This window comes from Ceratotherium simum, chromosome 18, assembly GCF_057802395.1.
Source record: "Ceratotherium simum simum isolate JZ-2026a chromosome 18, ASM5780239v1, whole genome shotgun sequence".
Lineage (NCBI taxonomy): Eukaryota > Metazoa > Chordata > Mammalia > Perissodactyla > Rhinocerotidae > Ceratotherium > Ceratotherium simum.
Genome location: NC_141917.1, coordinates 56777490 through 56800432, shown reverse-complemented (window position 1 = coordinate 56800432; position 22943 = coordinate 56777490). Strand labels below are relative to the sequence as shown.

The 22943-nt window shown below is 55.3% G+C and overlaps 1 protein-coding gene across 1 annotated transcript; it reads right to left on the bottom strand.

Moving 5' to 3' along the window:
- Window positions 1–182: 182 nt before the first annotated feature.
- On the bottom strand, window positions 183–22896 carry IQCN (IQ motif containing N). The gene is made up of 3 exons (XM_087443513.1): window positions 22058–22896; window positions 10001–11442; window positions 183–9758 (listed from the first exon to the last, which is right to left on the bottom strand). The coding sequence occupies exon 3, from the start codon at window positions 9726–9728 to the stop codon at window positions 267–269; it is 9462 nt and encodes a 3153-aa protein (XP_087299639.1). The 5' UTR covers window positions 9729–9758; window positions 10001–11442; window positions 22058–22896; the 3' UTR covers window positions 183–266.
- Between the last annotated feature and the right edge of the window lie 47 nt (window positions 22897–22943).

Genomic DNA, 22943 nt, shown 5'->3' with positions numbered 1-22943 from the left:
ACGTGAGGCCACGCTGGTGGCCCCTGACCTCCGGGAAGGTCTTGGTGTCCCCGTCACAGACCCCGGGTACCAACTGTGTGGTTGGAGGCTTTGGGAGGCCCCTCCCATCCAGGACGTTCCAGATACTCCCAATACCGCCCCCCCACGCCCATGACGCCCCCATGAGCACAGGTGGACCAAGACCCAGGCTGCGCAGGGCTTTATTCATTAGATCCAGAGAGCCACACGGCCCCTCCCGGAGGTCCCCGCACCGGGCAGCCACGGTCCTAGACGCCTGGCCACTGCATGTGCTGCGGGTCATCCCAGGCCGCTGGCCCCAGGAGTGCGTCTGTGGTGAGGTAAGACCGGGCGTGGTGGCCGCGCCAGGTGGCTTGAAGCATCTTCGCTGCTCCCTGCTGCTGCCTCAGCCGGCGGCGGATAAGGAAGCCCCTCCAGGCGGACTGGATGGTCGTGGCCGCCTTGTTCTGGAGGTGGGACCGCTGGAGGCTCTGGGAGGTCAGCTGCGCGCCACAGCCCCACGGCACGCCTGCCTGGCCTGAGGAGCCCTGGCCCGTGCCGTGCACCACCCGTGTGGGCAAGGTTTGGCCGCACATGTGACAGGTGCGGGGGCTGGAACCCACGAGCATCACCACGCTGGGTGGGCTCCCCAGTCCCGGGCTCAGTGACTGGCAGAGGGCGCAGACGTGAGGCTGGCAGGACTGGAAACAGCGGTGGTCAGACATGGTCCTGGCCCCACTGCCCATCTCGGCCCACGTACCCGGTTGCAGCGTTGGCTGGGCGCGGCTCCGGCGGGTGCAGAAGCCTCGCCACATGGCCTGGATGACGGTGGCCGCTCTGGAGATCCGGGCCAGCTCACGCCGCACACGGTAGCCACGCCAGGCGGCCTGGATGATGATGGCCCACTGGTGCCACACCTTGACGGTACGGCGCACCAGGTAGCCGCGCACGCACGCCTGGATCGTGACCACGGCCTGGATGATTATCTTCTCCACGTCCTGCATCGACACCACCAGCTCCCCCGACCGTCTGGGGTCCGCTGCCACCCGGCCGCCCGTGGCGTCCCACGGCACGGCGGCCCTGGCCAGCTCCCATGCGCCACCAGGGGCCGTGGTGCTTTTTGTGGGCCCGACTGCTACAGTGGGGACAGCAGAGTTCCATGCTTGGCCACCAGCCACGCCAGCGTCCGTGGGGCCCTGGAGTACAGGGGGAGTCAGGGACGCCCTGTGACTGTCTCCAGGGGCCACGGCGCTGAGGAAATCCCGAGCCCCTGGAAGCCCCTCCTGGTTAAAAAGGGGCCGCCAGGAGCCACTCGGGGAAGACTCGTAGCCCAGAGACACCCTCCGAACCCCCGGGGGCGGCCGAGGGATGGCCATGTCATGTGCCGCCTCGCCGGTGCGGAGGATCGGCGTTAGGGCCAGCGGAGCACCCAGGCACCGTTCGGGCCCTTCCTGTGAGGACCTGCGGGCGTGCTCCCGCACCTGGGGGAAAGGCACAATCTTGGCCAAAGAGCCGTCCAGCATTTCTGAGACGAGGCTACCATGCACAGACCTGTAGGATTTTCTTGGGCCAAGGGACTTGTGGTGGCTGCTCTGAGCCAGGTCCCCAGACACTGGCTTCTGGAGTGTGCTGGGGACGGCTTCCATCTGGAGCCCACCAGATGCCGCCCCGCTAGCCATGGATGGATATGGCAGCACACCTGGGGCCATGCCGAAGGCCCTTGACCTCCTGGGAGTGCTCGGGGTCCCCATCCTGGCCACAGACTGTGGGTGCAAACTGGATGCCACAGAACTGCCACGGGCCAGCTTGGGTGACCCTGAGACTGTGGGGGAAGCCCCCATCCTGTGGGAATGGCTCCGGGGCACAACATGAGCCACTGAGGCCTGCCGATGAGCCCAGGGGGCCCCGGCACCCTTGACAGACCCCGTCTGCACACTGGGCACCCTGCCAGCAGCGACAGAATGGGAACTGGGGGCCCCCTGGCTGATTGCTGACCCCTGCTGCAGAGTCGGGGTGACACTGCCAGCTATGGAGTGCTTGGCAAAACTCGAGGGCTGGGGAGGGACAGGGGCTGTGCCACTGGTCATAGACTCGGCTTTGCTGGGGGCCACCTCCTCCAACAGCAGCCTTTGGCCTTTGGGAAGAGTCCCATCCTCTACCAGAAATTCATGGCCATAGTCGATGTCAGTTGCCAGGGGACTATGGTGCATCCACGGGGTGTCCTCGAGGACCACGGACTCCTCACTGGGCACAGACACCTGGGCCAGAGCTTTGTGCAGGCCCTCTGGCTTCATCGTGGCCTGGCTGGCTGTGGTCTCAGACAGCACCATCCCTGGAGCCTGGCTCAACTGTGAGGCTCTTCGCAGGACCATGGGCACCGGGTGCCTTCCCTTGGCTGTACCACCCGCCTCCGAGGCCTGGGGATTAACTGGAGCCCAGCCGGCGGTGCGGGGTGCCTGGAAGGGGCCTGTGCCCTCCCCAGCCAGGGCCCCGTGGTATGGCCGGGGGGTGATCCCCACGAGCATGGAGCCCTGGAGATGGCTTTGGGCTATGCTTCCAACAGTGGAGGGCAGACCAGCTGTGCTAGCCGCGGACCCCAGAGCCAGGCCCTTATTCAGTCCCCCTGCCATGGGTGCTGGGACCACACTGGAGGCCACAGAACCAGAAGAGACACTTGGGCCCACCCCACTTGCCTCACAATCTAGGGGCAGGCTTGGAGGAGTTAGACTGGCTGAGGGTCTTATGGGGAGACTTCGCCCCTGCTCACCAGCCCCAGGTGCTGCAATGAGACTAGGGGAGACCCCCCCCGCCAGAGAACCCAGAGGCAGGGTCCTGACCATGCCACGGGCCATAGACCCTGGAGGAAGGCCCTGGCCCACACCACTGATCATGGACTCTGGAGGAAGGGTCTGAGCCACACCATTGACCGTATAAGCTGGTGGAACGCTGGGGGCCACACCACTGGCCACAGTTCCTAGGGCCACAGCTGTGGTCATCCTACCAGCTATAGAACATGGCACCAGACCAGTGGCCGTGCCCATCACAGGCTCCCAGCTGAAAGCACTGACTTGTCGGTAACCAGACGCAGCGACTGCGGAAACAGGAAGACCCTGGAGGTCCAAAGATGTTGGAAGATCAACACAGACCTGAGACATGCTGGGGCCCACACTGGCCAGGGACGTGGGTGGATTCATACCCAGTCCAGGGGGCACTGAAGCCCAAGAGAAGCCAGCGCCTACCTCTGGGGCTTGTTCATGACCCAAAGGGGCATCTGCCACAGAGGCCAGGGCTGCAATGGGAGCCATGCCATCGGCCACTGGAGATTGGTTTGGGCCCATTCCAGTGGTCACACTTCTCTGGCACATACTCCCTGTCAGGCCAGGAGACATAGGTCCCTGAGACATGCTTAGGAACATGCCCACAGCCACGGCGCCCTGAGGCATGCAGGTAGCCACATCCCTGAACAGAACCCCCTGAGACACACTGCTTGCCCGGCCCAGACACAAGTCCTCTCCACGGACCACACACGCTTGGTAGGGAATTGGGGCGGAAAGAGTGACAGCAGAATGTTCAGTTACACCCGGGCACCTCCCGCCAACACCAAGGGGCTCATGGAAGCCCAGAGACACCTCGTGGAGCTCAGGGGCCTGGGGGTGTGGGGCTTCCTCACTCATCGTCAGAGGATCTCGACACGGGCGCAGCCCAGGGGCCTCAGAGGGCTGGCCCAGACCCTGGTCCATGCTGCCAGTCACACAGGGGTTCGGTGCACTCAAGGGGACTTCAGTCATAAAGGATGGGTGACACAGGCTAGGGGCCGCTGCGTTCACCCCTGATGACGGTGGATTTGAACCCACCCCAGGGGCGCAGCTTGGCTGACTGAGTGCACGACGCTTACCACTGATCACAGAGGGCTGGGGTCGGCTGGAGGCCAATACAGTGGCCACCGATGGCTGGGCCAGGCTGGGGGCCACCCCACCGGTCATAGATGCCTGGACTAGTCTGGGGGCTACTCTACTGGTCATAGACGATTGGGCTAGTCTGGGGGCTACCCTACTGGTCATAGATGACTGGGCTAGTCTGGGGGCTACTCTACTGGTCATAGACGATTGGGCTAGTCTGGGGGCTACCATACTGGTCATAGATGACTTGGCTAGTCTGGGGGCTACCCTACTGGTCATAAATGTCTGGCCCAGGCTGGGGGCCACCCCACTGGCCATTGATGCCTGGCTTAGACTGGGGGCCACCCCACCTGTCACAGATGGCTGGGCTTGGCTGAGGGCCACTCCATTGGTCATAGATGGCTGGGCTTGGCTGGGTGTCACCCCACCGGCCATTGATGGCCAGTCTAGGTTGGCGGGCATCCCACTGGCCCTAGATGGCTGGCCTAGGCTGGGGGCCACCCCACTGACCCTAGATGGCTGGCCTAGGCTGGGGGCCACCCCACTGGCCCTAGATGGCTGGCCTAGGCTGGGGGCCACCCCACTGGTTCTAGATGGCTGGCCTAGGCTAGGGGCCACCCCACTGGCCCTAGATGGCTGGCCTAGGCCGGGGGCCACCCTCCTGGCCATAGCTGGCTTAGATAGGCTGAAGGTGACCCCACTGGCCATCGAAGCCTGGCCTGGGTTTGGGGCCACCTTGCTGGCTACCGATGGCTGCAATAGGCTTGGGGTCAACCTACAAGCCACAGATGGCTGCTGAGATACAGTAGCGACCACGTTACCAGAAGACAGACTTCTTGTGAGCCCTGTCCTGTGGGGTTTCTGGGACAAGCTCTCCTTGGGACTCACGGATCTTTGGCCTGAGGACATATCCCTGTCTGCTTGACCATCTGAGCCCCACTGGACACTCAAAGTCATGTGACTGGACGCTGAGCTGTGGTGCAGAATGGGGATCAGCTTTGAGGCTGCAGAGGGCTGTTGGTGGAGGTTTGGGATCGTGTGCGTATGGCCCACTATCTCAGTCTCTTCCACATCCCCAAGCCCCAGGGACCTTTCCATGGCCTCCCCAGAGAGGAAGGCATCTAGAAGGAGGTCCCCATCCAAGCTGGCCTCTTCTACCAGGTGGACGGCAGTCACGCTGGCCACGGAACTGGTGGAAAGGCTGTGCGAGCTGCAGCTATGCAGCGAGCTCTGGGAATTGCTCACATTCGGGCTGTAGTCCGTGGAGCCCTGAGAGAAGCTTCTGGCCAGGTCATCATCTAGATCCTGTGGCAAACTGGCCACCAGTTCCCTGAGTGTATGGCCTGTCAGCAGCTCCTGTGGGCAGTGCGCGCCAGAAATGGTACCCTGCAGTTGATTCCTCTCCCGCCCAGGGGTGGCTGTACGGAGGAGGGTGGGTGCCAACCTACGGCCTGCGGAGGCTGGGGACAGGCTGGGATCTACCTGAGTCTTGGGTGCCCAGCGATGAGCAGGAGCCACGGAGCCAGGCAGGAGAAGCGGGATTATGTCACAGGGGGTGGGTGGTCGGGTTGGGGGCACTTTGCCCATGGCAGCCCGCAGTGGACTTGAGGTCACCTTGTTGATCATCTCCCTAGTGCCTGTGGAGGTCCCTTCATGATCTAGGGACTGGCTCTTCTGCATGGCCTCCTCAGGGACCACAGGTGGCTGTTGTGGACCTTTGGCCACTAAGGGTCGATACACACTGGGGGGCACCCTGCTGACCCTGGAGGTCTGACACCCACAGCCGGACCCCCCATAGGCGGCAGCACGCTGGTGGGAGTGGGCAGCCCTCCCACCGCCCACAGTGCTGGGCAACTTGCCTGGGGCCACCCTGCCCTGCCCGGACGATGCCCACGGATGTGAGGCCACCCTGCTGACCATGTGTGGATTGTGGGAGCTCATGGCCGTGCCACTGGCCACTGATGGCCGGCTGGTGCTTGGGCCCACGCCATTGGCAATGAGCGGCTGCCACAGACTAGGGGGAGGCTGCAGGTAGGGTGACTTGGGCAAACTGGGGCCCATGTCACTCACCACAGGGTTGAGGTCTGATGCCAATTCACAGACCCTTGGGTGTGGGCAAACACTTTCTTCACTGATCTCAGGGCTCAGATACAGGTTTAAGGAGAATTCCCTGCTGGGTCCCCTCTCCCACGGTAGACAGGGGTCCAGGGCCGCAATCAGGAGATAGAGATGAATGGTGGTGATCACCCTACAGGTCAAGGAGGCTCCCACAGAGACCACTGAGGAGCAGGGTGACCCCCCAATCACGGCCCCATCCCCCATCCCCTCCAAGAGCCTGGCAGGCCCGCCTGTGACGAAGCCCTCCCAGACCCCAGCCTGGGGAACCCTGACCTTGTTGGGCTGTGGTCTCCTGGGGCCCAAGGTGGGCCCACACGCGGCTGCCGGGCTCCCCATCTGGTCCACCTCCACCGGGGTGGGCATCACAGCCAGCCCGCTTCTCGCCGTTTTTGTGGTGGCCTTGGGGAGGATGACTCCAGTCCTCAGGGCCGCCTGAGACACAGACTGGCTCAGGACGGCGCCCAGCTCACCCTGACACAGGGCTTGGCTCAGGGTGGCTTGCTCCTCCTCCGTCAGGGCCTTGCTGAGCGCATCCGCCAGTTTGCCCTGTGTGGCCTTAGTGAGTTTTGCCTGCAGTTCGCCCCAAGACAGGGTGCGGGACAGCGCGATGTCCAACTTGCCCCAGGACAGCACCTTCACCAGTGCCGTGCCCAGCATGCCTGGGGACAGGGCCTTGGCCATCGTGGTGCCCAGGACTTCGCTGGACAGGGCCTGATTCAGGGCTGCCCTTGCTTCCCCCTGGGAGAGGGCTTTTGCCAGCAGGGCACGGAGGTCTTCCCGGGATCCCAGCAGGGCCACCAGCTCAGCACACAGCGAGGCAAGCTGGGCAGCTGCCAGCTCCTCCTGGCAGGGCACAGCCGGGCTGGCTGTTGACGGCTGGGCCCAGGCGGCCCCGCTGTCACCCCAGGATTCAACGTTGCACGTGGAGTGTCCGGCGGACACCAGCAGAGGCACTGGCAAGCTCTGGGTCTCGGAGGCTCCCTGGTGTGGGCCCTGGGTGGCCTTGCCCTGTGCGTAGCTGTGGGGCGGGAACTGGGCTAGTCTGTCCTCCCGCTTGGCTCGGAGCCGAGTGCCAAGGGTGCCAACATGCTGGCAGGGCTGGGAGGAGGCCTTGAACCCGGCCAGGAATGGCTGGGACTGGGTCTTGCTGCTGAGCTCAGCAGCCTGGTGGGCTGTGTAGAGGCATTTGGCTGTTTCCGAGACCAGCTGGGCCTGGGACTGGGCCTTGGTCAGCGCGGCGGGCAGATGCACTTGGGACTGGACCTTTATTGCTCCTGCGGCCAGATGTGCCTGGGACTGCGCCTTGGTTAGATGTGCGTCCAGGTGTGCCAGGGACTGGGTCTTGGTCAGCTTGGCAGGCAGATATGCCTGACATGAGGTTGTGGTTGAACGTGTGGCCAGCTGTGGCTGGGCCAGGGCCTTGGCTGGACGTGTGCCCAGCTGTGGCGGGGGCAGGTCCACCGCCGTTTCTACAGGCCCATACACCTGGGACTGGACCTTCCTGACATCCATCCTCAGATGTGCCGTGCTCCCATCCTCAGCCACTTTTGCCCAGGAGGAAGCCCTGGGCATTTCCACGGTCACACATGTGTTAGATACTGTTTCCATTTTCGCTTGTCTCTGGGGGAAGGGCTTAATCAGCTCACCTTCCAGAGGAGGCCCGGCAGAAGCCTCAGGAGCGCCAGCCCCCAGGTGTGGCGGGGGGAAGTACTTCACCTTTCCCTCAGTCAAGTACGAGTGGGACGAGACCTTGACCATCCCCGCTGCCTGCCTTGCATCCACCACAGCCTTGGCCTTTGGTCCATTTAAAGACGTGTGGGACGAGGTGTTGGGAATCGCAGCTGTCACCGCTGTAGGAGGTGGAGCCTTCAGATTGCTGGCTGCTGGAGGGGGCAGGCACAGGGTCCTGAGGATGGCGGCCACCGAGCGTAACTGGGCTGGGGTCTTGGTTATCATGGCTGTCAGGCGCGTCTGGGGAGGGATCTTGGTCACTGAGGCTCCCGGGTGCGTCTGAGATGGGGTCTTGGCCATCGCTGGACACATCTGCAGTGGGGTCTTGGTCACCGTGGCCATGGGGCACATCTGGGGTGGGGTCTTGGTCATCATGGCCGCTGGTCGTGTCTGGGTTGGGGGCTTGATCATCGAGGCCAATGGGCACACCTGGGGTGGGGTCTTGGCCATCGTGGCCACTGGACATGTCCGCAGTCGGGTCTTGGTCATCGTGGCCATGGGGCACATCTGGGGCTGGGTCTTGGTCATCATGGCCACCAGGCGTGTCTGGGGTGAAGTGTTGGTCATCGAGGCTGTTGGTCTCATCTGGACTGGAGTCTTGGTCATCGGAGCAGCTGGGCAAGGCTGGGGTGGGATCTTGGTCATCATGGCTGCTGGGTACATCTGGAGTAGAGTCTTGTTAATCATGGCCGCTAGGCACGAGTGGAGTGGCGTCTTGGTCATCGTGGCTGCTGGGCTCGTCTGCGGTGGAGTCTTGGTCATCGGGGCTGCCAGGCTTGCCTGGGCTGGGGTCTTGATCCCCGGGGCTGCCAGGTACATCTGGGGTGGGGTCTTGGTTATTGTTACCGTGGGCACTGGGCACGGCTGGGGTGGGGTCTTGGTCATCATGGCCACTGGATATGTCTGGGGTGGGGTCTTGGTCATCGTGGCCGCTGGATACGTCTGGGGTGGGGTCTTGGTCATCGTGGCCGCTGGATATGTCAGGGGTGGGGTCTTGGTCATTGTGGCCGCTGGAGATGTCAGGGGTGGGGTCTTGGTTATCACAGGTGGTGGGCCTGCCTGGGGTGGGGCTTTGAGGACCTCTGTTTCCACGTGGGTCTGGGTCTGGGTCTTGAGCGGTCCGTGAACTGCCTGGGCATACCTTCCAGATGGTGGTGGCCCTGAGGCTCCTGCCTTACTGGCTCTGGAAGTTACTTGCTTGGTCTTCATCACATCCCCTTCTACATGGTGGACAAGGCAGGCACTTCTGGCAGCTCTCGTCACCAGGCATGGCTGGCGCTTCGCGTCTAGACTCACTGGACACGGCAGTCTGATGGTGATAGTTTGGTGTGGCAGGAAGGTGACGCCCGGGCCACCAACAGCACAAGGAGCTTGTGTGCTGGGCTGTGGAGCACCCTGGGGCTGTGACAGGGCCAGCTGGGGGGCGCAGGCAGCCAGGCTGTCAGAGGAGGGGAACTGGGTCTCCCTGCTCACCATGACGGGCTGGGTCAGAAGGGACCTGCCCTCCTTCGGGTGCTGGAAGCGCACCTGCTGCGGGGGGTGGTAAGGGATGTCCCCCTCCTCCACGTTCACTTTTCTCTCCACTGCCTTGCCCGAGCGGAGGAGGCGCCTGGTGCTGAAGCGCCGCCAGGCCTCCTGGATGGCCTTCGCGGCCGTCATCTGGGAGACCAGCTTCTGCCGGAGCCGGTAGCCCCTCCAGTTGGCTTGGATGAGGGTGGCTGCGCGGGACAGCATCATGTCCATCTCGTCCACCAGGACGTTCTTGAAGGCCTGGCTCTCCACCACGGCCCGGAGGCGTGGGATGCAGCGAGGCACCGTCTTGTCCTTGTCCGGCTGTGGCAGAAGGGTCTCTCTGGATGCAGGCAGCTCATGCTGGGGCTGTGGATACAATGTCCCCGCTTTGTCTGGGAGATCGGGGACGAGCTGGGGCTGGCAGGAACTCTGCCCATTGGGTGGCGGCTGTGGCTGTGCTGCTTGCTGCATTGTCTTGGTTCCCGGGCGGGTCGACTTTGCCTGTGGGGGCGGCAGGGAGGGGCTCAGGGAGCGTGGTCATGCAGACGAGAGGTGTCTGGCTGGGGCGGCACTCACGTCGGAACCTACATCTTCTTGTTCCTGGCTCTTCGTAATCTTCCTCCTCTCCTTTGCAGGCCCTCTCTCTCCCAGCCACCTGCCCAGGTGGCTTCTGAGACCTATATCTCCCTCCTCATCCTGTGGCGACTTCAGTGCACATCTCACCTGAGTGCCTGACCACCTACCTCATCTCACGCTTCCTCTGCACCTGGGACACACTGAGAGTACAGCACTGGTCGCACTGCTTTGGGAATTTCCTCTTTGTCTGTATGTGTGTGTGTTGTTATTTGCCTCTCCCCGTTGATTGTGAATTCCTAGAGGGCAGGAACCAGGTCTGAGTCATTTCTGTGTCCCCGTCTCAGTCATAGGGCCTAGCTGTGAATGGGTGGGTGTTGGGTGAGCAGCTACCTTGACTAATAAAGGAGTGGGTAAGTGGATTGGAAATTGGATGGATAAATGGATGCATGACTAGATACTGAATGGATAAATCAGTGGATGAACGAATGGTGGATGGGTTGGAGAGACAGATGAAGGGTTGGTTGGGTGGAAGAATGGATGAGTGAAATTAATGAATGAATTGATGAACAGATCAATAAGGAAATGGACACATGGATGGATGGATGGATGAGTGGGTAAATAGATGAATGAATAGATGGGGGGATGGGTAGGGTGGAGGGATAAATAAATAGATTGATGGGCCGGCCCGGTGGCGCAAGCGGTTGAGTGCGTGCGCTCTGCTGCGGTGGCCCAGGTTCGCCAGTTCGGATCCCAGGCGCGCACCAACGCACCACTTGTCAGGCCATGCTGTGGTGCATCCCATATAAAGTAGAGGAAGATGGGCATGGATGTTAGCCCAGGGCCAGTCTTCCTCAGCAAAAAAAGAGGAGGATTGGCAGATGTTAGCTCAGGCCCCATCTTCCTCAAAATAAATAAATAAATAGATTGATGGATAGAAGAATGGATGGATGGATGGATAGATAGATGAGTGGGTAAATTGGTGGGTAGATGAGTGAATGGATGAATAGATGGATGGAAGGAGGGTGGGAGGGAGGAAGACAAGGAGGATTGGATGGATGGGTGGGTGGAGGGATAAGTGGATAGATGGAGGGAGGGAGGAACGGATGGATGGATAGATGAGTGGGTGGGTGGACAGTGGATGGATGAAATCTGAGTAGATAAATGGGTGTGTGAATGAAGAGAGCTGAAGGAACAGGTGAAGAGATCAATGAATAGGAGGTGGACTGATGAAAGGCTGAATGGGTTAGTGAACAGGCGGTGGATGACTGATAGGTGATGGATAGATCAATGGCAGGTGGAGGGATGGGTAGAAGGAAGAATGAGGGGGTGACTGTGGCTTTCAGAAGTACCTTGGTGCAGAGAGAGTTGGGATGCTGTCAAGCAGCCCTGATGCATAATCTGGAGCATAACACGCTTGTTTGGCAGAAGTCCCCCCCTTCCGGCTGGACCAGTCCGACCCCTTGCCCAGATATCTTCATACCTTGGAGGGTCATAGAGTTGAAAGAGGAGCAGGAGAAGAAGGTGCAATCTCAGAAGCCAGCTTGCAAGAGGAAGCAGCTTTCAGCTCTTCATCCCATGCAATGTGCAGCAACACTGCCCTGGGCTGGCTCTGTCCTCAAGACCAACATGAGAAGAAGCGTTAAAAGCGAAAAAAACCCTAAAGTCTCAAAACAAAAAACTTTTAAGTTCACAAAGATGAATGTACAAAGATATTTATTCCAGTGTCATTTTGTACGTAAAAATAAAACTGGAAATAACCAAAAAGGTGATTGCTCAGGATCAGTTCCAAGTGCATAAAGAAGGGTGTTCAAGATGTGCATCACTGTATTGGATAGAAAAGTCAAAACTGAAAACAACCCAAGTGCTTATCAACGGGAGTTGGCTTAAATTAATCAACTGAACATTCACGCAGGAGTATGCTATCCAGCCATGAGAAATGGTGTCCACATCCACAACAGCAGCTAAAATTAAAAAGATGGATGCATCGTGACCACTTGGGGAATCCGTCAGCATCTTGAAGGCAAGTCATCAATTCCACCCTGACGAATACACTCACGAGGTCCAGATGTCTATACTCACCCGAAAGCAGAAACCATCCAAATGCCCATCAACAGGAGAATGGAAAAATCAACTGTATATTAATATATCACTATAAATAAATGTCAATAGAAATACTAATTTATAGGGCCGGCCCCGTGGCTTAGCGGTTAAGTGCGCGCGCTCCACTACTGGTGGCCCGGGTTCGGATCCCGGGCGCGCACCGACGCACCGCTTCTCCGGCCATGCTGAGCCCGCGTCCCACATACAGCAACTAGAAGGATGTGCAGCTATGACATACAACTATCTACTGGGGCTTTGGGGGGGAATAAATAAATAAATAAATAAATATTATAAAAAAAAAAGAAATACTAATTTATAAAGCAACGAACCCCACACAGCTCCGCGATGAGAATGAGCTCTGCTACACAGTCAGGCGTAGTTTAACGCCAGGGACATGTCCTGAGAAATGTGCCATGAGGCGATTTCGTTGTGTGAACATCAAAGAGTGTATTTACCCAAACCTAGACGGCACAGCCTGCTCCACACCCAGGCTCTACACTGATCTTATGCAACCACAGTCGTCTACGCGGTCTGTCGTTGACCGGAACATCGTCATGCGGTGCTTGGCTGTATAGATGAATCTCATACACATTATTTTGAGTGAAAGACATAAAAGAGGACAAACTTGTTATTCTAATTATAGGAAATTAAAAGGGAACCAAAGAAATTAGGCTCTGCTGCTAGGAATCAGGACAGTGACTGACCTTGTGGTGGGTGGCTGGGAGGGGGCATGAGAGGGCTTCAGGGGCCAGTCATGTGGGTCTGCTCGGAGTGTGAAAATCCAACCTGGGTGCTTTCCTCTGTGCATGACCTCCATAAAGAGGCCAAAATACTTCTAAGTGATATTGAGGATATGTAACGATGTGAGCAAATAGTCACAGCATAATCATAAATGAAAACTGCAAGTTGCAAATCCATATGCACTATCTGACATGGTTTTTTAAAAATATTCTGTACAAACACACACACACATTGGAATATGCATAGAAAATCTAGAAGCATAAACATCAATTTGACAAATGATTATATAGATCTTCCTCGACTTACGATAGGATTACATCCCGATAAACCCATTGTAAGGTGAAAATATTGTAAGTTGAAAATGCATTTAATACACCTAACCTATAGAACATCATAGCTTAGCCTAACACACCTTAAACATGCTCAGAACACTTACGTTAGCCTACAGTCGGGCAAAATCATCCAGCACAGAGCCTATTTTATAGTAAAGTATCTATTTATTGATATTCTATTTATTGATATATCTATTTATTGATCTATTTATTGATATTCATATGTAATTTATTCGTAAGTAATTTATTGAACACTGTACTGAAAGTGACAAACAGAATGGTTGTAAGTGTATCAGTTGTTCACCCTTGTGATTGCCTGGCTGACGGGGAGCTGTCGCTACCCAGCATCACGAGAGAGTATCATACTGCACATCACTAGCCTGGGAAAAGATCAAAACTCAAAATTTGAAGTACAATTTCTACTGAATGTGTATCATTTTTGCACCATCATAAAGTCGAAAAATTGTAAGTTGAACCATAGTAAGTCGGGGACTGTCTGTATGTGCATGTGTGTGCATGTGTTTCTGTGAGGGGTGGGCTCATGGGGGACTTTAGTGAACAAAATTTCAATTAAAAAATTAGGGGGGGCTGGCCCTGTGGCGTAGTGGTTAAGTTCAGCGTGCTTCACTTTGGTGGCCCGGGTTCTTGGGTTCGGATCTGGGAGCAGACCTACACCACTCATCAGCCATGCTGTGGCAGCATCCCATATACAAAACAGAGGAAGACTGTCACAGATGTTAGCTCAGGGCCAATCTTCCTCAACAACAACAACAAAAAAAATTAGGGATTTTGCCCTTTTAGTCAAGGTGGCAGAATGACATGATGTGGGAACCAGACCCCCTTCACTCAAACCTGGAAATGATGGATAAGATATTTAACAACAATGTTACCACGACCAAGCTCTCACTCATGGATGAGATGCAAATATGCTAAAGAAAACATGACCAGTTATCAAAAATAATAATACTATAGCCAAGTAGTATTTATTCCAAGGCTGTAAGAATGGTTCGACATGTATAAATCCCCAAAGTCATTCATTACATCTAGAAATTAAAAAGACAGCCATACAATTTTGTGTGTGTGTGTGTGTGTGTGTGTGTGTGTGAGAGGAAGATCAGCCCTGAGCTAACATCCATGCTAATCCTCCTCTTTTTGCTGAGGAAGACCGGCTCTGAGCTGACATCTATCACCAATCCTCCTCCTTTTCCCCCCAAAGCCCCAGTAGATAGTTGTATGTCATAGCTGCACATCCTTCTAGTTGCTGTATGTGGGACGCGGGCTCAGCATGGCCGGAGAAGCGGTGCGTCAGTGCGTGCCCGGGATCCGAACCCGGGCCGCCAGGAGCTGAGCGCGCGCACTTAACTGCTAAGCCACTGGGCCAGCCCCCAACAGCTACTTCCTTTTTTTTTTTTTTTTTTTAATAATTTTATTTATTTATTTTTCCCCCAAAGCCCCAGTAGATAGTTGTATGTCATAGCTGCACATCCTTCTAGTTGCTGTATGTGGGACGAGGCCTCAGCATGGCCGGACAAGTGGTGCGCCGGTGCGCGCACGGGATCCGAACCCGGGTCGCCAGCAGCGGAGGTCGCGCACTTAACCGCTAAGCCACGGGGCCGGCCCCCAACAGCTACTTCTAATAAAAACTTATAAAATTAGATAGGATAATACCTAAAAATTGTAAGGCTAACCACAAAACCACAGCAAATGTCGTTTCGAATGACAAGACCCTGAAGTTGTCTCCCTGAAAGGAAGGAGCAAGAGGGGCGGTTGGCCGCCTGCTGCAGCAACCATCGTGTCGTCGTGTCTGGTGGTCACAACAAAAGCACGAGGACAGGGACTTGAATAATCAGCGCAAATATTTGAAAAGGAGAGCTAAGCTGGTGCAGGGATTGTCTACCTAGAAGACCTAAAGGGTATTTAAACATGTGTGTCCCATCTTTCCTAAGTTATGTGGCTGCATACAAAACCAACAGCTTTTCTGGACTGGAGGCAAAACCAGCTGGAAATGGAAATGGGAAAAAAATACCACTCACAGTAATGTCAAAAACTATACAATTCATAGGAACAAACTTTACACAAAAGCCAAAAGAGTCATATGAAGGCCAGGAAAGGAGACAAAAGCCATCTGAAAGGTGAACCAGGAGGTCAGGAAGAAAGAATTCACATAACTTAGTATTATACAACGGCGCAACTCACAGAGCATAATTTATGTCCAGTTAGAATCTCAATGGAGAGTTTTTTGAAAATGGAAGGAATGATTTCAATGTTCAAATGGAAGAGTGAATGAGAGCAGCCAAGAAGATCACGAACAAGAGGAGTAATTAAGAGGACCTCGACTTACCAGAGGCACAAACACACTTGAAAGCCGTCACGGCCAAACAGTACTGTACCCTCCAAGGACTATACAGCAGACCATGGTGACAGAAAAGCAAAACCAGAAATTGATCCCAATGTACCAATGGCACATCATATTTCAATTCAAGAGGGAAAAATCATGTGTTTAAACAAATGGTACAAGGTAATCCATCTGGAAGAACATAAGCTTGGACTTCTATTTCATGTCATATATCAAAAAATTTCAGGTGGATTAAAAATATGAGAATATTCATTAGAATGTGTATATAGCCTGTGAATCAGGGAGCTCTTATAAAACTAAACAGGAAATGCAGAAGCTCTGAAAAAGACAAATATGTTTGACTTCATAAAGAGAAAAAAATTGTATGGCAAATGATGCCATAAATAAGGCCAAAAGACAAAAGATTGGGGAAAATGTTTGCAATGCGTGTGATAATGAGTCCAAGTTAATTGCCTGCTAAAATAAAAATACCCAGACTCTTTGGAAGACTGTAACAGAACCCAGAGCCTCCACAACATAACATTCACAATGTCTAGGATATAATCCAAAACGACTTGACATATGAATAAACAGGAAATAATCCAAAACAACTCGACATATGAATAAACAGGAAAATGCGACTCATCTCTTGAGAAAAAGTTATCAACGGAGTATGACCCTAAGATGCCCCAAATCTTGGAATTAGCAGGCAAGAATTTTAGAGCAGCTATTATAATTATGCTAAATAGAAAAATATGCTCATAATGAGTGAAGAGATGGGGAATCTCACCAGAGAAATAGAAAAAAATAGATATTAGAAAAGCAGTATGGGCTGGCCCGGTGGCGCAAGAGGTTAAGTGTGCGCACTCCACTTCAGTGGCCTGGGGTTCACAGGTTCAGATCCCAGGCGCACAGTGACGCACTGCTTGTCAAGCCATGCTGTGGCGGCGTCCCATATAAAGCAGAGGAAGATGCACACAGATGTTAGCCCAGGGCCAGTCTCCTCACAAAAAAAGAGGAGGATCGGCATGGATGTTAGCTCAGGGCTGATTCTCCTCACAGAAAAAAGAAAAAAAAAGAAAAGAAAAGTAGTAGGTGGAAATTCTAAAATTGAAAATAATATCTGAAATCTAAAAATTCTCTGGATGGGCTAAATAGCAGAGTGCAGAAGAGTCAGTGAGCCTGAATATAAATAGATAGAAATTATCCAATCTGAAGAACACAGAGGGAAAAGAAAAGTGAGCCATAAAGCAAGCCTTAGGAACTGCGGGACAATATCAAAAGATCTATCGTATGTGTAATTGCGATCCCAGAAAAAAGAGGAGGGCATAAAAATATTTGAAGAAATAACGGCCAAAATGCATTGAAAATTGATTTTACAGATTTTAAAAGCTCAGCAAATCCTACGTAAGATAAATACACAGAAAGACACACCTGGGTTTGACACAGTCAACGTTCTGAAAAACAAAGATCAGGTCTGGAAATCAGTCAGAGAAAAATAACACATAACACACAGTGGAGCAACGATTCAGCTGGCTTCTCATCAGAAACGACGGAAGCCGGAAGACAGTGGAACCCCCGTGAAGCACTCAGCCCAGTCGGGAGACAGAAACCACACAGAAGACTACACCAGCTAAGTTTAATATAAAGAATTATTAATGATAATAAAAGAGTATAAGATAAAAGGAAACTCTATGTGTTTTCCGAAGGCTGAGGGGGTGTCTGCAAGGAAGGCAAATTTGGAACAGGTTCAGACCTCCTGGGAGAAGACGTGGTTCGGCCCACCAGACGGCAGAGACGTTTGCTGATTTGGTCAGGCAAGAGCAGGTCTGGAGTTCCCAGGCAAGAAAAGGCTGCCCCCAAGGGCAGGTGCAAGAGCCGGTGATCAGCCATTGGCAACGTGAGCACACACCCCGAGGCCAGGTGCTGGTGGGCACAGGGACCTGCAGAGTGCACGGGCTACTGTGACAGCTCTTGCTTTGGGGTCAAGAAGGCTAGAGAAAGATTTTCACCAGGTCAAGGCTGCAAAGTTGCAGAGGAACGATGTTCTGGACACACACCTGGGGCAGGTTCCCCTGGGGTCTTCACAGCTCCACCACTGGCCCCTCTGGCTGGAGAGCCTCTTCCTCCTGCAGCGTCTCAGCAGCACCCTCTACTGAGGCAGGTTAACAGCATACTCACTCGAAAGGTGACAATTAAGGGAACGCCTCTCTCTTTCACAGAGCACACATTGAGAGGTGCTTCTGGAGCCCAGAGGCAATATATTGAGGACTGACACACTCTGCTGAAGGAAAAACCCGCTACCAACCCATAATTCTACACCCACGGAAAATATCCTTCGAGAATAAAGTTAAAATAAAAACATGTTCTGATAGGGCCAGCCCAGTGGCTTAGCGGTTAAGTGCGCGCTCTGCTACTGGTAGTCCGGGTTCGGATCCCGGGCGCGCACTGACACACCGCTTCTCCGGCCATGCTGAGGCCGCGTCCCACACACAGCAACCAGAAGGATGTGCAACTATGACATACAACTATCTACTGGGGCTTTGGGGAAAAAAAGGAGGATTGGCAATGGATGTTAGCTCAGAGCTGGTCTTCCTCAGCAAAAACAGGAGGATTAGCATGGATGTTGTTGCTCAGGGCTGATCTTGCTCACAAAAAAAAAACACACACACATGTTCGGATAAAAGAAAACAGCAAATCTGTCACCTGTACTTACACCTGTACTATAAGAAATACTAAGAAAGCTTTCAAGCTGAAGGAAACTCAGATCACTGAAAAGAAATGAAGAGCACATCAGAGATGGTAAATATCTGCATCAATAGGAAAGACCTCTTTTTCCTCTTTTGTAAAAAAAAATACATATAGGGACCGCCCCGTGGCGTAGCGGTTAAGTGCGCGTGCTCCGCTGCTGGTAGCCCGGGGTTGCGAACCCAGGCGCGCACCTACGCACCACTTGTCAAGCCATGCTGTGGTGGCGTCTCATATAAAGTGGAGGAAGATGGGCATGGATGTTAGCCCAGGGCCAGTCTTCCTCAGCAAAAAGAGGAGGATCAGCATGGATGTTAGCTCAGGGCTGATCTTCCTCACACACACAAAACAAACATATGACTGGATAAGCAGAAATTAAAACATTGCCTTGTGGCATTTAAAATCTGTTGTAGATGTAATCCATACGACAAATGAAGCATACAGGATAAGAGTGGGGATGTGAAGGACACACAGTTGAAAAGTTTTTACATTTTTGAAAAGTTTTTACATTTTAGGTGAAGTGAACAACAGTAACTCTAAGTCAGTTGTGCCTTAAGGATTATGTTAAGGATGTATATTATAATTCCTTGAGCAGCCAAAAAAAAAAAAAAAAAGAAATAGTTAACTTATGGATGGATGGTTGGATGGATGGTTGGATGGATGAGTACAGCCCAAGATTCAGAACTTGGAGATGGCAGCTTCAGGACCTGAATGGGTCCATCCCAGAGTCTGGGGTTTCATCAACCACATGGTTCAGCCCTTTTGATAAATTCAACCAAAACGAGAGCACAGATGACACAGTGAGAGAAATGGGATTACAGGGGACGGGAAGAAGGAATAGGAGCCCCTGGACACATAAGCCACGTGGCTGGTTCAGCAATTATGACTAAACCCCTCTGACCCTCAGTTTCCCTATCTGTCACATGAGCTTAGACCACTCTCCCAAGCTCCCAAGGAGAGGTGATACGCTCTCCCAGCTGGGTCCTCAAAGCAGACAAACCCATCTTCAGGTCTTTGGGGGCCTCTGGCACCCCTGCTCTGCGGGCTGAGGAGCTGACCCACCTCTCAGAGTGGACTAGAGGGCCCAGGGGGACTCTGAGGGTGCTGGGGGCCAGGGGAGAATGACCGGGCCCCCATGAGCTCCCCGCCACACCCTCCACCAGCCCCACTCACCTGCCCCTGAAGCTGAACCCACCAGCCCGAATGGCCAGCCTCGGGGCCCTGGTGCCACAGGGCCTTTGTGAGTCACGGCCAAGACCCAGCCAATCCCCTCCAGCTCCTGGGGGGCGGGGTTCTAGAAGGCAGACTTAGTGGGGCGGGGCAGGACTGGGTCAGGGTTTAGGGTCGTAGTGGTTGCTACATATTGCCTGCCCATCCTGAACAGAAAGTTAGGGCTCTGAGCACAGAGGGGACCCCAAAATCTCCCATGTGTCTGGAGGCAGCATCCATGTCTTATCCCTTGGGCGTTTGCCGAGCGCCTACTTTGTACTGGGACCTGATCTGGGCCTGGGGACACAAACAACTCCAATAAAATAGGGGGTGTGAAACTGATAGGAAGGAGTCAAAGAAGGGATGGGATGGGCTGAGCCCCACAGGAGGGGAAGAGACAGTCATGGGAGGGAGGGCATCGCAGGCAGAGGGCACAGCACGGGCAAAGGCTTGGGGTGGGAACAGGCTGGGCGTGATGAGGGACCGTGGAGGAGGCTGATATGGCTGGAGGCCAGGGCGACAAGAGAGGGAGGAGGGGCTGAACGGGGGGCCTCGGAGAGGAGCACAAGACTTTGGGTTTTATTGAGAAGGCCAGGGGAGCCATGAGAAGGTTCGGAGCAAAGGGGGCATAGGCTCTGATTTGGGTCCTGAAAGGCTGGGCTGGGGCTCTATGTCTGGCTCTGAGGACAGGGGCTCCCTAGGGCGGGGCTGGGCCCAAGGCCCCTTGGGATCCCCACATGGCCCGGCAAAAGTGGGCATTGACTATGAGCCACAGTCCTGGAGGAGAGAGTGAAGCCACTGTCCCCGACCACCTCCTGGGGCTGTGTCGAGGCCTGGCGTGAATCACCGCTGGCCAGGCCTGGGCTGACACACACCTTGGCCTCAGCTCAGCAGGGTCCAGCGAAAGCCACACAGCCTGGCCCCAAGGCCTCTGCCTGGCCTCCTCGGGGAGCCCCTGGGGGGCAACAGAGCAAGAGGCCAGCAGGGCCGCCCAGCCTCACTGCACAGAGACCCCCTAGTCTTCTCCAAACTGTGGGTGTAGCTTTGGGCAAATCCAGGGATGTGGCAGTTGGACAGGACATATGTCCTGTCTCCACAGTGACCAGGACAGTTCCCGTCCATGCCCTCAGTGAGCAAGACACAAATCCAGAGCAGCCAGGGCAATGATGGCAGAAGCACAGAGCACTGTGGGAGCCCAACAAGGCCTTGGCCAGCCTGGGGGCCACTGGCGACCAGCGTTGGAGGAGGAGGAGGAGGGCATCTGCCTCTGAGGTTGAGAGGTGGCACTCAGCTGGGTGGCTGAGGGAAGATGCTTACCAGGCTGGCAGCTGCAAAGGCCCTGAGGCCGGAAGGAAAGGAAACAGAGGGTTTGGGTGGGGAGGTACCCGGAGAGAACCATCTTACTCCTCCAGGGTCAGGTGCAGTCAAGGACTTTTTTCCAGAAAGGTTTCAAGGAGGAACCAGGTCTGTGGCTTTCAAAAAGCCCCTCAGATCACACGCTAGTGAAAGAGGCCTCGGCTGAGCCCCAGGGTTGCTGGGCGCACACCGGAGGCCAGCTCTGCCATTCCTGAGACTCACAGAATCTCTGCGTAAGAGTGTCTTTTGTATGCTAACAGGATGACTGGCGGCTGGGAGAGCCCCTGGGTAGCTCCAGGATGGGGGGTGGTCACCAGAAAGACCCAGGCATTACTAGAGGGTGGGAAATTTCAGCCCCACCCTCCCCCAACATGTGGGGAGGGGAGACGGGCTGAAGACGGAGTTAGTCACTGAAGGCCAGCAATTGACTCAGTCACGCCTGCGCAGTGAAGCCTCCGGGCTTCAAAGAGCTCCCGGGTGGGTGGGCGCATGGAGGCGCCAGAGGGTGGCGCACCCAGAAAAGGCATGGAAGGTCCACACCCCTTCCCCACGCCTCGACCTCTGCATCTCCTCCACTGGCTGTTCCTGAGTTGTATCCCTTATGATAAACCAGTGATAATAAGTCAAGTGCCTTCCTGGGCTCTGTAAGCCGTTCTGGCAAATTACTAAACCTGAGGAGGGGATTATGTAAAACCCCGCTTTATAGCTGGTTGGTGGGAAGTACAGGTGGCCACCCGGGACTCGCTCCTGGCGTCTGAAGTGGGGCAGTCTTGGGGGACTGAGCCCTTACCCTTTGGGGCCTGTGCTAACTCAGGGTAGACAGCGTCAGAACTGAATTGTGGGACACCCCAGTTGCTGTCTGGAAGTTGGAGAATTGGTTGGTGTGGGAAAAAGACCCCACACATCTGGTATCAGAAACGCTGTGAGTACAAACAGTGCAGGCGGGTGTCGGGCAGGCCTCGCCACCTCCGTGGGCCTCCACTTCTCTGTCGATTGGGGGCTGCCCGGGGCGTCCTCGAGTATCATCTCGTTGTTGTTCGTCCCCCAAGCACTTCCAATCTCTGACCTGGCAGATGGGAGATGGTGCCTGGACATGAACACACCCATTTCACAGCACAGGAGGTGGAGGCCAGAGTGGGGAGAGGACTGGGCTGACGTCACGTGGTGAGGTCACACAGTTAAAAAAACAAACCCCGAAGCAGCCCTTGAAGCCTCCACAAATGGGCAGAGCCGGGCCGATAGCGAGAGGATATGTGCAGGTGCAGCAGCCTGGTTCTCTCCACGGCTGAGGGACTGCGGGCACACGGCTTCCCTTCTGTGCCCCTCCGCGTCCTCATCTAGAAGACAGGCATGCCTCACCACCCACCTTCAGTGCCCGATACATGCCCGCCAGCTTGACTTACCCTGTGTCCTTGGCCACCAATGCTCATGTCCCTCCAGGCCCCAAGCGAGGCAGAAGCCCAAGGCCCACGGTCTTTTGCCCCCACAATAGGAAAGGCCAGAGCAGACAGGAGAAGAGGGTAGCCTGGCAGTCAAGGCTCTGGAAGTGAGAAGCCGAGGTCCAAATGGCCCTGCAGAGCCTCCTCAAAAGGCTGTGTGACCTCAAGCCAATCACTCAACCTCTCTGAACCTTCGTCTCCTCAAAACAAGAGAATAGGATGTTTAGGGGAGGGTACTTCAGGGAGTCCTTGGAAAATCCTGGAGTCCAAGTCAGTGCCCTGAAAGGGAGTTGCCACAGCAGTCAGCACACCTCCAGTCCTGGAGGCAGACTCCCGGGCTCAGATCCCACCTGTGCCACCTTCCTTCTGGGCCTGAGACTCGGTTTTCCCATTCACCAACCAATAATAAGAGCTTACATTGAGCACCATCTGTAAGCCAAGCACTGCCCTGTAAACAAACTCTCACTCCCCGAGGCTTTATGGAGTAAATCCAGTATGTTGTTCTGCCTATTTTTCGGACAGGGAAACAGAGGCCCAGAAGGTTAAATTTCTACCTTTTCCTCCCTGCCTCAGGCTGGGACTGTCTCCTTTGCATCCCGCAGTCCCTGCTCCCCGAAGGGGAGGCAAAGGGGACACCCACGGCCTCGATAGTTCCAAACGCTGCGTGGAGACCCCAACGTCCCCCGCCAACCGGGACAACAGTCGGCCTCGCGCGCAGGCGCGCCTAGATGGCGCTCGCTGCGCGCCAGATGTGTAGGCCCCTCCCGGCCGCCGGCTCCCTCCTCCGGAGCGGGGACGGAGGGTGGGGGGGGGAAGCAGGCGAGCGGGCCAGGCCCCGCCCAGCCCACAG

Excerpts from the sequence above, each read along its gene's own strand:
- IQCN (XM_087443513.1), bottom strand. The coding sequence starts at position 9,728 with ATGCAGCAAGCAGCACAGCCACAGCCGCCACCCAATGGGCAGAGTTCC.